Source organism: Hyaena hyaena, unplaced genomic scaffold (genome assembly GCF_003009895.1).
Source record: "Hyaena hyaena isolate Hyena2069 unplaced genomic scaffold, ASM300989v1 scaffold_440, whole genome shotgun sequence".
Taxonomy (NCBI): Eukaryota; Metazoa; Chordata; class Mammalia; order Carnivora; family Hyaenidae; genus Hyaena; species Hyaena hyaena.
In genome coordinates this window covers 428,274-446,197 of record NW_024081072.1, presented here as the reverse complement: position 1 = coordinate 446,197, position 17,924 = coordinate 428,274, and the positions used below count along the sequence as shown (strand labels likewise).

The 17,924-nt window shown below is 36.9% G+C and overlaps 1 protein-coding gene across 3 annotated transcripts in view; it reads right to left on the bottom strand.

Moving 5' to 3' along the window:
* Positions 1 to 7,329: 7,329 nt before the first annotated feature.
* The window catches only part of ELF1 (E74 like ETS transcription factor 1), a 110,010-nt gene continuing 99,415 nt past the window's right edge, over positions 7,330 to 17,924 (bottom strand). For all 3 annotated transcript variants that reach the window (XM_039253155.1, XM_039253154.1, XM_039253156.1), the window contains exons 8-9: positions 16,107 to 16,556; positions 7,330 to 9,315 (exon numbers count right to left, since the gene is read on the bottom strand). In XM_039253155.1, coding sequence (XP_039109086.1) covers positions 8,712 to 9,315; positions 16,107 to 16,556 — 1,054 coding nt within the window. In that variant the 3' untranslated portion in view covers positions 7,330 to 8,711. The remainder of the gene's footprint in view (positions 9,316 to 16,106; positions 16,557 to 17,924) is intronic.

Sequence of the window (17,924 nt, the reverse complement as noted above, 5' to 3'; positions counted from 1 at the left end):
TTGAGGGGGTGGGTGGGAAGAATGAGTGGGGGAGAGGTAGAGAAGAAGAGAGAGAATCCCAAGTGGGTTCCTCACTATCAGCACAGAGCCCCACGTGAAGCTCGCAAACCATGAAATCATGACCTGAGCTGAAATCAAGAGTCAGGCACTTAACCTACTGAGCCACCCAAGCCCTCCAAGGTATTGGCTTTTTTAATGCTATTTTAAATGACATTTTAAAAGTTTTTAATGAGCCTGGGTGGCTCAGTTGGTTAAGCATCCAACTTCAGCGCAGGTCATGATCTCACAGTCCGGGAGTTCAAGCCCCACATCTGGCTCTGTGCTGACAGCTCCGAGCCTATAGCCTGCTTCAGATTCTGTGTCTCCCTTTCTCTCTTCCCCTTTCCAACTTGCACTGTCTTTCTCTTTCAAAAAATCAACATTAAAAAAATAAAAGTCTTATATCCTACTTCTTTGTTATTGATACGTAGAAACAGTATTGATTTTTACATATTGAGCTTATATTTCTAATACTTTGTAGGTATACTTTTTAGAGTTTCTATGGTTACAATTTTTTATCTATGAATCAAAATTGTTTGAGGTCTTGTGAAATGATTATACCTCTCATTTCTTTTTCTTGCTGTCTTTCACTGGCTGGTACATCTCATATAGTGTTGAATAGTGATAAATGGGTTCTGTCTTGGCTATAACATCAGAGGGGAGGGCATTCAATAGCAAGTGCTTTTTCTGCCTTTATTGAAATATTCATATTTAGTTTTTCTTTAAAGTGAATTACTTTGGTTGATTTTCAAATGTTCTCTAAATGGCCAATATGCACAAGAAAAGAAGTTCTACATCAATAGCTATATTAGGGACATTAAAGTCATACTTTGGTATTAAACATCAGAATTGTTTAAAAGGAATTCTAAAATGGAGCACCTATAACTTGTGTATATTGCTAGTGAGAGTATAAATTGGTGTAATTACTTTAGAAAACTTAAAAAAAGTTTTTAAAATTAATCTCTACACCCTAACATGGGGCTCAAATTACAACTCCAAGATCAAGAGTTACATGCTCCACAGCCAGGCGCCCCTAGAAAACTTTTGACACTATCTACTAAAGCTAGTCATCCAAATACCTATTACCCAAAAATTCTACCACTGGACATATCCCCAAGAGAAAAGAGTACTTACTTTGTGTACAAGAATATTAATTACAGTATTATTCATGGAAAAAATGGAAATAAATGTCTTTTGATAAGAGAAAAATACTATGGAGCAATGATTAAGAATGAATTACAAGATACACACAACAAAATGTAGGAACCTCACATACATAATGTTGAGTTAAAGAAGCCAGACAGGGTACATCCTGATTGATTCCATTTGTATGAAGATAAAAACTATTGTGAAGGATACCAGTAAGTGATCTCCTAGCTGAGAAGAGCCATAGGGAAACTTCTTGGATACAGGAAATGTTACATATCTTGATCTAGGTGGCAATTACACCAGTATATTCAGATGTAAAATTTTATTGAGTTGTACAGATAAGATTTGTACCCTTCGTGCCTCAATAAATAGGGGATAAAGATTTAAAACAAAATTAGCAACAGTCAGAATTTGAAATTTATGACATTTACAATAGCATCAAAAATATTAAATACTGAAAAATAAATCTGACAATGGATATGTAAAAGGTATACACTGAGAATTATGAAACATTGCTGAGAACATCTAAACAAATGGAGACGCATCTATGGAGACTCGATATTGTTAAAATGTCAGTTCTTCCCAAATTGATCAATGGATTCGACATGATCCCAATCAAAATCCCAAAGGCTTTTTATGTTTTAGTTGACAAACTGATTCTGCAAATTCAAATGGAAATACAAAATTAGAACAGTCAAATCAACTTTGAAAAATAACAAAGTTAGAGAACTAACACTACTGATTTCAACACACCAACCTTGTGTATTGGCACAAAGATAGATCAATAGAACAGAATAGAGTCCATAAATTCACCTGTACATACATGGACAAGTGATTTTCAACAAAGGTCCAACGATAATTCAGGGCAGATAGTTGAAAAGGATAGTCTTTTCAGACTTTTCAATTGAAAGGGACAGTGTTTTCAACAAACTGAATATACAAAAGCAAAACAATGAACTTCCAATACATACCTTGCATTATCTATAAAAATGAACTCAAAATGGAGCATGGACCCAAATGTAAAACTTAAAACTATAAAACTTCTAGTTTTGTAGAAGTTTTCTTAAAAAACCTCAGTGACTTTGGATTAGGCAAAGATTTCTTAGACATGACCCCAAAAGCATGACCCTTAAGAAGTTGATAATTAGACTTTATCAAAATTAAAAGGTTCCTGCACTTTAAAAATACTTGCGATTCTTATAGCTGATGAAGAACTTGCACCCAGAATATATAGAGTTCTCAAAACTCAGTAATAAAAAAACAACAGAATTTTTAATGGGCAAAAAATTTTAACAATCATTGCATCAAAAAAGCTATATGTATGTCACATGAGCACATCAAAAGATCCTCATAATCAGGGACACCTGGGTGGCTCAGTCGGTTAAGCATCCAACTTCAGCTCAGCTCATGATCTCACGGTTCATGAGGTCATGGGTTCAAGCCCCTTCTCAGGTTCTGTGCTGAAAGCTCAGAGCCTGGAGCCTGCTTTGGATTCTGTCTCTCTCTCTCTCCCTCCTCCACTCACACTCTGTCTCTCTCTCAAAAAAAAAATTAACATAAAAAGAGATGCTCAAAATCAGCATCACCAGAGAGATGTAAATTAGGGGCGCCTGGGTGGCTCAGTTGGTTAAGCATCAGACTTTGGCTCAGGTCATGATTTCATGCTTTGTGGGTTTGAGCCCCGTGTCAGGCTCTGTACTGACAGCTAGCTCAGAGCCTGGAGCCTGCCTCAGATTCTGTGTCTTCCTTTCTCTACCTCTCCCCCCCCCTCTCAAAAATAAACAAACATTTAAAAAATAGCTTTATGGAGCTATAATTGACATACAATAACTTGCACATGTTTAAAGAGTATAAACTCATGAAATCATCACAATAATCAAGTAGTGAACCTATGCATTATTTGGTGAACATTACCCTAAAAGTCACCTTGTGTCTCTTTGTGACTATTCCCTTCTTGCCCATTCCACCCTCCAGTTGACCACTGATCTGCTTTCTGTCACCATAGATAATATTCATTTGCATTTTTCTAGGATTTTATGTAAATGGAATCATAAAGTATAACTTTTTTTTTTGTCTGGCTTCTTTCACTTAGCATAATTATTTTGAGATCCATCCACGTTGTTATCAATTTACCATTCCTTTTACTACTAATGTTCCATTACATAGATATATTGTAGTTTGTTTACCCATTCACCTGTGGATGGACATTTGGGTTTCTAGTTTTCAGCTATTACCATTAGAGCTGCTATGAATATGCCTGAAAAAATCTTTATATGGACACATTTTATCTCTTGCATAAATACGTAGGAGGGGCCTGGCTGGGTCATGTGACAGTCGTGCCATTTTACATTCCCACCAGAAGAGTGTGAGTGTTCTAGTTGTCCTATCCACATCCTCTCCATGGTTGGTCTTTTATATTTTAGCCATGTTAATGGCTGTGTAGTGGTATCTCATTGTGGTTGAATTTACATCTCTCTAAAAAAATTTTTTTGATGTCTCTATTTATTTCTCTATCAGCACAGGGCCGGACATGGGGCTTCAATTCATGGACTATGAGATCATGACCTGAGCAAAAGTCAGATGCTTAAAAGATTGAGCCACCCAGGCGCCCCTCTTCTTCTTCTTAATTTTTGAGAGAGAGAGAGAGGGAGGGAAACAGAGGCTCCCAAGGGAGCTCCACCCTGACAACAGAGAGCCCATGCTGTGCTCAGACTCACAAACCAATGTATCATGACCTGAGCTGAAGCTGGATGTTCAACAGACTGAGCCACCCAGGCGCTCCTAGATGCAGTAGCACTTGTATTAAGATCAAATTCCTGGGGCAGCAGAGACAGTGATACAAAGCTGTGTTTAGTGTTTGGCAACATTGGCTACAATTTCCCCACTAAACCAGTTGTGCAATTTGTTCCTAGCTGTTTGACTCAGATTGACCCCAACTCTCTAGTCCTTTTGTCTATTCGATGAACTATCTTTCTTCTAATAAAATTTCTTTATGCTGAAAACCAGAATCCCTCTTGTTGCTAATGACCAGGAACTCAAACTGGCAGACAGTTTGGTATTTGGAAGTGGAATTCTCCCAAACTGACCCTGGTATGAATAACTGACTAGGTATGTATAAAAGGCAGGATGAAAGGTAGTGAGGACACAACTATTCCAGGATGGGAAAATGGTAACCCTGGAACAGGGCAAATTATACCATCAAATAATGTGTTTTATTATTTTTTTTAATTTTTATTTATTTCTAGGAGAGAGAGAGAGAGAGAGAGACAGCGTGAGCAGGGGAGGGTCAGAGAGAGAGGGAGATACAGACTCTGAAATAGGCTCCAGGCTCTGAGCTGACAGTCAGCACAGAGCCCGACGCAGGGCTCAAACCCACGAACCGCCAGATCATGACCAAGCGAAAGTCGGACGCTTAACCGACTAAGCCACCCAGGCACCCCACAAATAATGTGTTTTAAAGCTGACACTGGAGAGAGTATTCTGAGTGTTCATACTTGATATGGCTGCGGAAGACAAGATACAGGGAGACACAGCTGATCTGAAAAAGAGTACTGCATATCATCCCAAAAATTCCCATTATGAAACTGGATCAGGTAACTGGATGGGACTTTGATCTCTCTTTGGGAAAGAAATACATGTTTAATGTAGGCATGAGCATTTTTGAAAGTATCCGTAAAGAAGAATGTGTGTGGGTGATACTAGGCTGCATCATTCTCCCATATTTCAGAGCCCCTATTTTGTTTGGCTCCATATACATGTCTAAGTCATTTATGGTCATCCTACTTCCTTGGCCAGCAATTGGCTTAGGAAGGGGTATATGACAAATCTAGCCAACAAACTCCGAAGAGATGGCCATTCAGGGTATTCTGGGAAAGATCCCTTCTGACTAACACAAACCTAGAAGGAACTACTGCAGCTATCTGGCAAGTATGGCAGAAGCCATTCTGGAAACTAAAGCAAAATGCTGAGGATGGGAAAGCAGAGAGGTTGAAACTTGGCTGCTCACCATCACCCCTGAATTCCTGAATTAAGTAACCTGGAAACCCAACTTCAGACCTCTTATTTTGTACTATTTAATAATTTTGAATTGGGTTTTTGTTTCATGCAATTGAAAGCATCCCAATCTGAACTGACAGTTAGGATTCAGAGAGTAATATTTGAAGATAAGGCTGGTGGGACCATGAAGAGGTAAGACCATGCAGGACATCAACTCTGTCTGAGGACAGTATGGAAGGGCTTAACACTGAAGGATTTGACATGATGAAATTGGACTAAACATTAACAAAAATTTTTTAATAAAAAATAAATTTTATAAAAACAGTGAAAGCAATAGAGAACTTAAAGTAACACTGAGTTGGGGCACCTGGGTGGCTCACTTGATTGAGCATCCAGCTCTTGATTTCAGTTCAGGTCATATTCTCAGGGATGTGGGATTAAGCCCTGCACTGTGCTCCATACTGAGTGTGGAGCCTGCTTAAGATTCTCTCTCTCCTGCCCCTCTCCCCTGCTCACACACACTCTCTAAAATTAAAAAAAAAAAAAAGGTCTGTTTCTTGAAAAAAAATAGTGAGTTCTAAAAGGTTGAATGTTGGAAAGGTCAAAGAAGGACAGAAATCTGACAATATGCAGGCAGAGAAGGACAGATACCATATGTTTGCATGTATAGGTGGGTTAGGAGGAACTTAACAGAGGACAATGGGGGAGAAGAAGGGGGAAAATAGTTGGGGAGAGGGAGGGAGGCAAACCATGAGAGACTCCTGAATGCTGAGAACAAACAGGGATAATGGGAGTGGAGGGAGAGGGGGAGGGGGGAGATGGGCATGGGGGAGGGCACTTGTGCGGTTGAGCACTGGTTGTTATATGGAAACCAACTTGACAATAAACTATTTAAAAAAAGAAATCTGACAATATGTAAATTAACTACTAGTTAGGGACCTTTACAGCAGTCATTTCAGGGTAATAGAAACAGCAAATGCAATATTACAACAAAGGGTTAAAGGATGAATGTCAAGTGAGGAAAGCATCAGGTTTTTAGGTTAGGATAGTGAGAGTAACATCACAGGCCCTGTACTGAGAGCTATGCTTCTGTTCAGGAGTTCAATACAATGAGATTATGTTAGGGGATGCATGGCCAGAAAAAAGTTCTAGAAGAGAAAGAACTTTTCCATGACTCTCTTAGGGTGCTTAGCTGAGCCTAAAAATCAAACTGACAATGACATTTTAAAGAAAAAAAGCATGCCTTATTTACTGTTTTACATGACATAGGAGCCTTCATATGGAAATGAAGACTTAAAGAAATGCTTAAGCCTAAGTGTTCTTTTTTTTTTTTTAATGTTTATTTATTTTTGATTGACGGAGAGAAACAGAGTGTCAGTAGGGAAGAAGTAGAGAGAGAGGGAGAAAAACAGCCTCTGAAGCAGGTTCCAGGATCTGAGCTATCAGCACAGAGCCCTACGCAGGGCTCGGACGTGAGATCATGACCTGAGCCAAAGTCGGATGTTTAACTGACTGAGCCATCCACGCGGCCCTAGCCTAAGTGTTCTTATATGAGGTTTGGTAAAGAATGGAGTCATGAAAAATGACAGAAGAAAAGGGTGTGAACTAAGGGTAGTGAATTGGGGGAAATTTAGCAAGGCCTATTAATTCAGATTCTTTGCTGCATTCCTCTGACTTCAGAGATTAAAATGCTCCTTTTAAAATCCTATTTTGAAGAATATTAACTGATCTGACAAAATGAGTAAGTGTATTAAGTTACTACTGTACAGGGGTATTGCATTGAGATTTTAATTTTCTTCTCTTTTTCTGATTCAATGTTTTTCAACTTTAACAATTAACTGATCTAATTTCTAATTAGAAAACTTGTTTTTTAAAGTGTGTTGAATATTACTGCTAAGAATATTTCATTGTTTTCTAACTTTTGGAGTTTGGCAATCCATTGTGGGCTGTGTGGAAGCTGCCATCTGGCACAGCAGAAAGGAAAACTGAGAGGAGGAAATGCATTCTGCAATTCTAATATGACCAATGGAGCTTATTATATGAACAATAACATTGCAAATACTAGCAACATTTTCTGTATACTTCTTAAAATATTTGCTTGAAAACACAAACACTGAGAATTTTTACATGATTTATTTAATAATAAACCAATTAAAGATACAAAAATGTTTAGAGGCTTCCAAAATTTAAATTTTTGCTTAAATACAAATTCACTCTGTAATGTGAAAACATAGAACAAGAGACCTCTAAACATGATTTTTTCATCTACAAAAATTTCTCCTTTGCTGTACTAGAAAATTTCCAGAAAACAATTTTTCTTGTGAAATTAAATGTACATTATTTACAATTGCAAAGTAATCTAAAAACTATTTCATTTCTGAGACTTAGATATATATGTATATTACCTTTGTATGCACCCCCCCACTCCCAATAAAAAATGATCCAAAATATAAAGCAATTATGCTTTTATAGCAATAATTGCTATACTCAGCCAAATGAGCCCAAGGCGTGGCTGTTTCCTGGGCCCTTAAGAAAGAGCCTTGACTCTTTCAAGAATGGCAGCACATCATTTAGCACTCAGCAACGTTAAGTTTACTGATGGGCCACGGTACACAGTGGACTAGAGTTAATGAACACTGTATTTAGGAAGAATTCAGATTCATAGCAGATCTTACAGATAACAGAAGAATGAATTTTGTAGGTTGTAGGGCCACTTATTTTCCTGCAATATGTTAGCCATATTTACATTAAGAAATAAGCTGATGTTTTAGTTAATGTAACTTTAAAATATAGGAGCTAGGATCATCAAATTTAGAACCAGAAAGGAGATCATCTTGTCTAATCCAATGCATCCCTTCCTTTTATGAGAGAACTGAGGCCCAAAAAGATCCAGTGGCTTTGCCCAATGTTACAAACTAGTCAGCAGGAGAGCCACTCTTAGGCTGATGCTTTTATACTATCCTGTTTCTGAAACAGGTTCAGCTGTATCATGGGCAACGCTCAATATTTAAAGTTATTTTCTACATCTTCATAGTTCCTTATACAGTGCAACCAACTAAAGTCAATCTAAGCAAAACCATAATTTTAACAAAGTATAAAATAGGTGTCTTGCATTTGAAAGAGCCACGACTTTACTTATAGAATTGGAATGAAAATAGTTCCTATATAAATTTCCTGTTGCCTTATATTTAAGTACTGTATTTACAAAAGAATCAGAAAAACTAACACCATGTAAAATTAAAAAAGAAACTTTAAAAACACTTATGATATAGCAACTGAAAAATATCTGAAAAGAATGTCTTCATAGTATAAAATGCTTGTTCCTTCACAATTGAATTGGAGAACAAAGAGAAGCACTTGGGTACTCTTCATCTAATAAAGTCAAAATTAACTCTAAATATTTTTAACAATTAACTACAAAATTAGGAACACCTGTAGAATTTATCTTAGAATCACCCAGATAGTTTGCATACAACTGGAAATGTTCAATTAAAAAACAACCATCCAGAATTCCTTTGGTATACTAATTAAAAAGAGTTGGGTTCCAGCAATTCATTTTGTTTCACAGCTACCTGAGAGGCAAATCCATTGGAATTAGATACCACCATCACGTAAGGTTGTGGCTGTTGCTCAGTCTTCTCATGGTCTTCTTTCAAATGATCTTCAACTTCCTTTTTCAGGACTTCCTGTATAAGAGGTTTTGTTTCTTGAGCTTTGATAACTGAAGTGATTACAGTGCCAGGTGGGTGAGCAACAAGTTGTGAACTTCGAGGAGAAAAGGTTACCACAGGAGTAGTAGCACTGAAGGATGGAGATGAAGCCATACTGACGGTTCCATTGCAGATGGACTGAACATTGCTAGAAAGAACCTGCTGTACATGGGCAGGGCTCAAGACAATTGAAGGAGGGGAGCCTGGCTTCTGTGATTGCAGCATGACATTCTCTTTCAGTACTGTCATGGGCTGTGAGGATGGAATGGCTTGTAAAATAAATTTCTGAGATCCAGCACTTGATGATGGATCTGTGCTGGCTATTACTGTTGTGATTGGCACTGTCTGGAGTGTTACTGTATGCAAATGCTGATTCCCAGGAGACACAACCACTGGAACTTGAGTTGGAGCCTGTATAGTCCTATTGAGATTATGAAATAAAAGTAAGAAAATCAGCATATTCAACATCATTGAAAACTTTAACATTTGACAAATCATTTTGGCCAAATAGGAGTTATACATTTCAAATGCTACTTCCCATATTTTCAACACGACATAAACATTGTACAGACCCTGTTGGGATGCCCAACACAAACCTCTCAGGCCATTATCTATGATACTATCTGATGGAAAAAAGAAAGTCTGTACAAAGTGCCACATTAACACAAATGGGGTAGCAATTTTCCTAGGGAAGGAGGAGGATATCAAAATGGTTGGCCAAGAAATTTTATGAGAACTGCATGAAAGAAAATTAGAATTTTTTTTTTAGTTTATTTTTGAGAGAGAGAGAGAGAGTGAGAGAGAGGGAAAATAGAGCAGGAGAGGAGCAGAGAGAGAGGGAGACAGAGAATCCCAATCAGGCTCCACACCATCAGCACAGAGCCAGATGCAGGGCTTGAACACATAAACTGTGACTTGAGTTGAAATCAAGAATCGGATGCTTAACTTACTGAACCACCCAAGCACCCCAAGAGAATTAGAAATTTTAAAACAAATGTATTGGATTTACTCATTATTTTTAATACTTGAGGGATAATGTCATCAACATGTTCATCCACAATTACCAGACTTCATATGACTGTATTGTTTTCAACCTGTTTTTATATAGAAGGAGGAAAAATGCTCAATTAAACAAAAATGCCTCAGGGGCACCTGAGTGGCACAGTTGGTTAAGCGTCTAACTTTGGCTCAGGTTATGATCTCACGGTTCGTGGGTTCGAGCCCCACATCGGGCTCTGTGCTGACAGCTAGCTCAGAGCCTGGAGCCTGTTTCAGATTCTGTATCTCCCTCTCTCTCTGATCCTCCCCTGCTCATGCTGTCTCTCTCTCTCAGAAACAAATAAAACATTAAAAAAATTTTTAAACAAAAATGCCTCAGTTTTAAATGTATATGAAACAGAACTATAAAAAGAAATTTAATAATTCACAGTTCATATCGTATTACACAAAAAAAGTCATAAATATAATTAACGCATGAGGGTTCTTTAGGCTGGCAGAGAGAGCAAACAATAAGGGCAAGCTTTGGCAAAAATAAATGGAAGCATGTTTAGTAGTTTTCTCAGCTCAAATAATCTTCACAAATTTTAGCCATAAAGCTACAATTTAACATAAAATCCTTTAATGTACATCAAGTTTCCATAAGGTTGTTAATCCCTTTCATTGAAGAGACTCATAAATGATACTGTGAGTCAATCCAATTGTAAAAGTTCACTGGTGTGAAAATTATTGCTATGGCCATTGTTAATATAAAACAAACACAGTTGAAAAACTCAACATCTGGATCTCTACTGTTTCCTCTTAATTCTGTGAAGCTATTATACAAAAGACAGATGATTGCTACTTCAAATGGTTAACAGCTAGATTGGTCCCCATAATCCAAATGTTAATCGTTGCATACAGATTATTATAGGCAAATTTTGTAAGTTACAATTATGTGGCTTGTTACATATGTGACAAGTTCTGGAGAAAATAAATGGGCTAGGTAGACATATGAAAAGAAAACTCAGTGCAACGTAAGGGAGGTTCAACGCAAGTGGAAAGACACAGGATGACTAGATCCTACCCACTGTGGTAGGATTCTGATTTCCAAGTTCAGATTCCAACCAAGTCACCTCTGTAATGATCAGTCTAGAGCAGAATGTTAGCAGTTCTTTTGAAGGACAGAGCTAGAAGAGAATATGAATTGGGTAATGAAGAGTTAATAGGTGGGCAGGGTAGGACTAGAAATAAAGGCCAGATACATTGATATTAATGGGCAGGCAAGAAAGAGCTGGAAGAAAACAGAATTACTTTGGGATCCAGGCAGCTTTTCCAAAATACATTGTTCCTCTTTCTTCCCCTTGCCTACCTGAATCAGAGTATCTTGGGTGGAATCTGAGCCTAGGTATGCTACCTGACCCTATCACCAGATACCATTTCTTAAATAAAGGGCTTCCCATGACAAGAGTTCATGGCCATGTACATAAAGATAAAATAGTACATGATATACAGTAAGCACACAGATAGTATCTAAAGTATGTATAGCCTTGCCACCCTGTAAGTTCTATTATCCCCATTTTACATATAAAAAATTAATGCAAAAAGAGAATGAACAGCTTGCATAAGGTGACCAGCTATATAAGAAAAGAGGCCAACTGGGGCACCTGGGTGGCTCAGTTGGTTAAGCGTCAGACTTCGGCTCGGGTCATGGTTCGTGGGTTCGAGCCCTGTGTCGGGCTCTGTGCAGACAGCTAGTTCAGAGCCTGGAGCCTGCTTCTGATTCTGTGTCTCCCTCTCTCTCTGACCCTCCCGTGCTCACGCTGCCTCTCTCTCTTAGAAATAAATAAAACATTAAAAAAATTTTTTTAATAAGAAAAGAGGCCAATTGGCTGCAAGGCCTCTGTGCTTGACCATTACAACACACTGCCACTTCTTCAGTCCCAAATAAATTCAGCTAAAAGATGAATACTGTCTATTCTATCTTTAAACTGTGGGCAGTTAACACATCTTTAATACACAACTCCTCCTTCCTCCCTCAGGTATGGCAGAAGCAATTACATATTTGGAAATTTTCCATACTGATATCAGGGCTACCACTAGACTTTCAATGCTTTTGTTTAAACTAGAAAAAGATATCCTTTCCTCAAAACATCTGACTGTCCTCTGCCAGAAAATATATATATACTCATTTATAATATCTACAATGTAAATATACTGATTTGGACAAATTCTAAAATAAGTGATTTTCACTAACACAAAAATTCAGAGATAAAATATCAAACAGCCTTTTCCCAACCACAGAAATTTTTAATTACTTTTTTTCTTAGTTAATGATTAAACTGTCAGTTGTGTCTGGTTATATTATATAACAAAGGTTATGTTACAGTTAACTATTTTATAAAATTTCCTACACTGCTTGTGACCATTGGTACAATACTGGTAATTTAAAAATTCTTCAAACTTTCTGAGACTAAGAGAGATATACAAGGTTAACATTTAGTTTTTATTGCATATCTACTCAGATGTTAGGAAGTGTCATTTAACTGTTATGATCACCTGTTAACACCTTTATTTTAGAGATGAGGAAACAGACTCAGGATAGTTTATTAATCGAATTCAATGTCACATCTAGTAACTGACAAGGTTGAAGGGCTGGAAAGTTATGCTTATATTCTTCCTACTCCATTACTTTGCTGTTAAGGTAATTTGCACATTATACATTTTTAGAAGCTAATTTATTTAAAAGACCCTACAACAAATTACTAATACTTGAATTATATTTATATATTAGAGAAAGCAATTATGCTAGGTAAGTACATGGACTTGCAAATTTACCAAGGGACAATTTCAAGAAAATAGTTTACCAGAGGTTGACTTTTATTGTAGTTGGTTCTTTAAATAACATGAAGCCAGAGTCAAAATTAAAATCTGTAAAAACTGAGCACATACACCATAAACCATTTAGAAAAGCTTAATAGATTTCAACATAGATACATGCAATTATGTGAGATAAAAAGATATGAGGCAAAGGAAAAAGTGAGAAAAGAAAAACATGTTGCTACTTCATTGTAAATAACTGGTAATTCACGAGAGTTATGTGAATCAACAGCCAGGGAGGCAAATCATAAGCTCACTGCTTTGGACTAAACTTTGTGCATTAAAACACTGTCTCCACCACTTACTAGATGTGACCAGGCTCCTTGGCCTCTCCTTGCCTTGGTTTCCTCATCTGTAAAATAGGAATAATATTACCTATATCTCATTGTTCAATGAAGATATTAGATATTAATATATGGAAAGTATATAAAATACAGAGAATGCTTTGAAAGTGTCAGTTCTTGTTTATATATTAATTGAATAATATAATTTTAAGTCATATATATATTCCATTTTCTCTTAGTTACAGAAAAAGATCTTTAAGTGGTCTTTGATTTTATTAATAAGTAATTATAAATTAAGAAAAATATAGCCAAACTAGTACTATTTTACTTAGGAGTGGTAATATAATGGCTATTTAATGTATATTGTGTATTGAAATGTTTAGGAATAAAATGTCATAATGATGTCCACTTACTTGACAAACAGCCAAACAAGAAAAAGTGTATAAATACAGAGAGAAAACAAAGCAAAATGGTATCAACTGTGAATCTAGGTGGATTTAAATAGGTGTTCATTGTATTATTTCAACCTGTTGATATTTTGAAAATTTTCATAATGGAAAGTTTGGATAATTATAAAAAATACAAATAAACAATAAAGAAATCACTAAATAAGAAATTAATCTAATAAAAAATGATTCTAGAGATGCAGTGCCTATAGTCCTCCGCTCTGCCAGCTGAGCTACCTAAAAAATGATTCTAATAATGCATTAAAATTTCAGAGTAATATGTACAATTTGGTTGAAATTTATTTAACACTTTCTCCTTCTTTCTATATAATGGAAAAGAACAATAGCAAAACCCGAGTAATTATATTCATTATTCATTAACTTTGGCCTTAACACATCCAGTAATTTCAGGGAATAAAATGCATTCCATTAGAGGTTTAATTGCTTTAAAATAAGTAGGAATTTTGAGAGATATAAATAAAAGATACGACCAAATGTGAGAACAATTTTTTTTAAAAGTCAAAGGAATGATTAAGAATGTGTGTGTGTATGTATGTATCTAAAAAGAATGTGTGTATATACATATAAATACAAAATGAATTCTTCAATAAGGAAGTATGTTTTAAACGTTGAAAAGTTAGATTTTCTTATTTCTTCATTATATAAGGAGTCCACTTAGAGAACTCATTACTCTGAGAGGAGATGAGGAATGAATATATACACTAGTTCAAAATAAAATCTATAAATCTGAAGGGGTGTTATGTGTTAGACACTATGTTAAGTGGTAGGTGACAATGAATAAAATGTGGCTCCTGCAGGTTTACACATGTAGGAGGAGACAAGCATTGAAGTTGCCTGACACACCTGGTTCAGGTCCCAGACTGAGGTGCACTGCACACAAGCGGTCAGCTTTAGCTGGAAGCCAAGGAGGGAATCATGACCAGAGTGAGAGCTGGTAGCAGAAGCTCCAGAAATTTGACTGCACTCTGTGTGCAACATGGATCTAACAAAAGTTTGCAAGAAGGCAGCATAGCAAAACTGTGACCAGTAGTCTTATACAGGTTGGACTCCAGAAAAAAAAAATGAAGCAAGAAGCAGGCAGGGAGTCCAGAGAACAATCAGGTACCTTGGAAATGATGATTTTGATAAGTACACCAACAGACAGTTTGCAAATCATGGAAAGGGAGTGTAATTACAGCATATCAATATCTGGCACTGAGTATTATTCAGAAATTGACATTCAGAGTAATAAAGTATCCAATACAATATCACAATTTAATATCCTTCAGAGCTAGTTATATGGACTTTTTTTTTTCAAATTGCAAGTTGGGGGGGGGGATTTTCTTTTATTATCAAGGTGTATAAAAAGCAAACTGATACAGATGCTAAAAAAAATAACTCAGTCACTCCAAGAAGGGGGTCCTAGTGATTAGCTTATGGCCATTATTATGTTTCCTACCAACACAAATACACACAATGATAAGATGACAAAGAGCCTAGAAACCAAAGGGAGGAATCACGTACTTCCAATTAGATACTCAGTTATCACACAAAACTAACAGGACCTAGAGGAAAATAAAACATTAAAAGGAAAACAGAGAGATAAATAAGTTCTCCTGTAATAACAGTAAAAGACTGATCCTTCCTATCCAATTAATGTAACATTTATACTCCTTGCAAGTGAGTTTTCATGATGTCAAAAGTTTAAATGGACCATATAAGGAAGATTGAAACATCTAACTCCGTCTTGCTTCTGAGTAATGCTTCTTACTTCAAGATCAACTGGACAAAAACCCAGCATTAGTATTTAGGAATATATAAATGTTAAGACTGCAGTCAGCTAATGAAAAGAATCAAAGAATCATTTTTATTCTATTTGGATGGGCTCCTATATTTTACTGTAATTCACATTCTGGAAATTCATGATGGCAGAAAAAGAGAATATTGCAAATGTCTATCTAATTTTCTGCCTTCCTCCTTTTTCCCCATTCTGAATCAGTGAGACCAGTCCCTAGTCTGATCTAGTCTAAAGTAGACAGGGTTTTCTTGGTCAATTTGTTGTTTCATATCTTTCCTGGGGTTATGTGACAAATTTGATTTGACTGCTAAAAAACTATTTTTCCAACTTCTAAAAGCTCAAAAAAGCAGACCTTAGATTCTTGGCCTCCCTACCTCTTTGAACTTTAGAACTGCTCCATGATAGGATCTTCCTGAGGAATACTGTTATTTCTTGAAACTCACTGAATTCCAGAAGGTCATGATTGTCAATTTATGGTGAAGTTTTACAGCTTCTGACTTTGAAAAGAAGATCTAAAACCATTCTCTGTATTTTCTAATATGTGGATTGCTTCTTGTATGGATCAATCCAATTGTACAAAGGTACAGTGGACTAGACTTAATAGAATAACATCAAGTAATGTCAAAAGTTTAAAAATAAGGAATTATTGATAGAATCAGAGGACTGATATAATATACACTGCTGCTAAAAACAATCTGTTGAAGAAGATCTCTAGCTTGAAATCAATATAATTTTTATTCTCACTTCTCAATCCTAATGTATTTAACTAATGGCTCTGGTCAGAAACATCATATAATGAAATGCATTGATAATTTTATAGTTTTCTCACCTAATACTCTGAACAGAAGAATTTACTGTTTCGTCCTGCATGCTACTGGTTACGGCAGCTTCTCCTTCTGGGGCAGCTTGTACTGGCTGTACCACATGAATAGTCCGGAAGAGCTGGGTAGGATACGGAGACTGTGTGGGCTGCATTGTCCTCAGAACTTCTGATGGTTGTGCAGCTTCCGCAGGATCTTTGGGTTTTGCAGCTTTAGAATTTCCCGGCTTTAGAACTGTAGTGGCTCCTCCTTTTATCCCTGGACTTGAGGATACCCTCGATCTGCTTGCTTGGCTCTTACTTGAAGTGGTCGTTGAAGACAGGGATGGATCTGAAGACTCTATGCTGGAACCTGGATCCTCATCATCTATATAAATAAGATCTTTTGGCATTTCCTTGAACTGATAAACCAAGCGTTGACCTTCTACTTTTGCCAGAATACCCCTTTGGTAATAATACCTATTCAAAGCAAGACAATTTTATCAATATTTTGTTCAATTAAACATAAATTAAAATGATGTTCAACAACATTAAAAATTCCCTAATCATAAACAAAAATCTCAAGTTGGAAACAAGTGGGAGAAGAATTTCAAAATGAAGGGAGATCATGACCTGAGCCAAAGTCTGACACTTAACCAACTGAGCCACCCAGGCAACCCTTCTCTCTCTTTTTTTAGTGTTTATTTATTTTTCAGAGAGAGAGAGAGAGAGAGAGAGAAAGAGAGTGAGAGCGTACAAGTGGGGAAAGGGCAGAAAGAGAGGGGGAGACAGAGAATCCAAAGCAGACTCCAGGCTCCAAGCTGTCAGCACAGAGTCCGATGCGGAGCTTGATCTCATGAACAGTAAGATCATGACCTGAGCCAATGTTGGAGGCCCCACCAACTGAGCCACTTAGGTGCCCCAAACACATTCTTTTCTAAATATATATAAAACAGGCATACTTACATCGAAAAATCATTATTACCAACTAAACCTAAAACCAATATGATGAGGAGATTGTTGATAAAGTATATGGATTATTCCAGTTCTTCACTTTTCTTCATCTCCCCTTCTTCCAACTTGCTGGAATACTCAAATCTACTATAAACCTCAAGAATTTAGGGGGTTTGGGTGGCTCAGGCAGTTAAGCATCTGACTCTTGGTTTCACTAAAGGTCATGATCTCATGGCTCATGGGCTAGATCACTGTGTCTGGCTCTGTGCTGCTATTGCAGAGCCTGTTTGGGATTCTGTCTCTATCTCTCTCTGTCTCTCCCAGGGTGGCTCTCTCTTTCTCTCTCAAAAATAAATAAACATTTAAAAAAAGAAAGTCAAACCTCAAGAATTTATTTCTCTTCCACAGTTAACTATTATGGCCCTACCAGTTTAAATTTTATTAAGGCTGATTTAGTTTTCTGTATAAAATTTAAATATGTACAAATAGAAGTCATTCTGGGGCGCCTGGGTGGCTTAGTTGGTTAAGCGTCCGACTTCGGCTCAGGTCATAATCTCACGGTTCATGGGTTCCAGCCCTGGGTCGGCCTCTGTGCTGACAGCTAGCTCAGAGCCTGGAACCTGTTTCAGATTCTGTGTCTCCCTCTCTCTCTGACCCTCCCCTGCTCATGCTGTCTCTAGCTCTCTCTCAAAAATAAATAAAACATAAAAAAAAAAAAAGTCATTCAAATTTTCTCACTTACTTTAATTAGATCAAGAATTTTAAAAGTGTCATTTGGTGGGAATGTAAACTGGTACAGCCCCTCTGGAAAACAGTGTGGAGGTTCCTCAGGAAACCAACGATAGAACTCCCCTAGGACCCAGCAATAGCACTGCTAGGAATTGACCCAAGGGA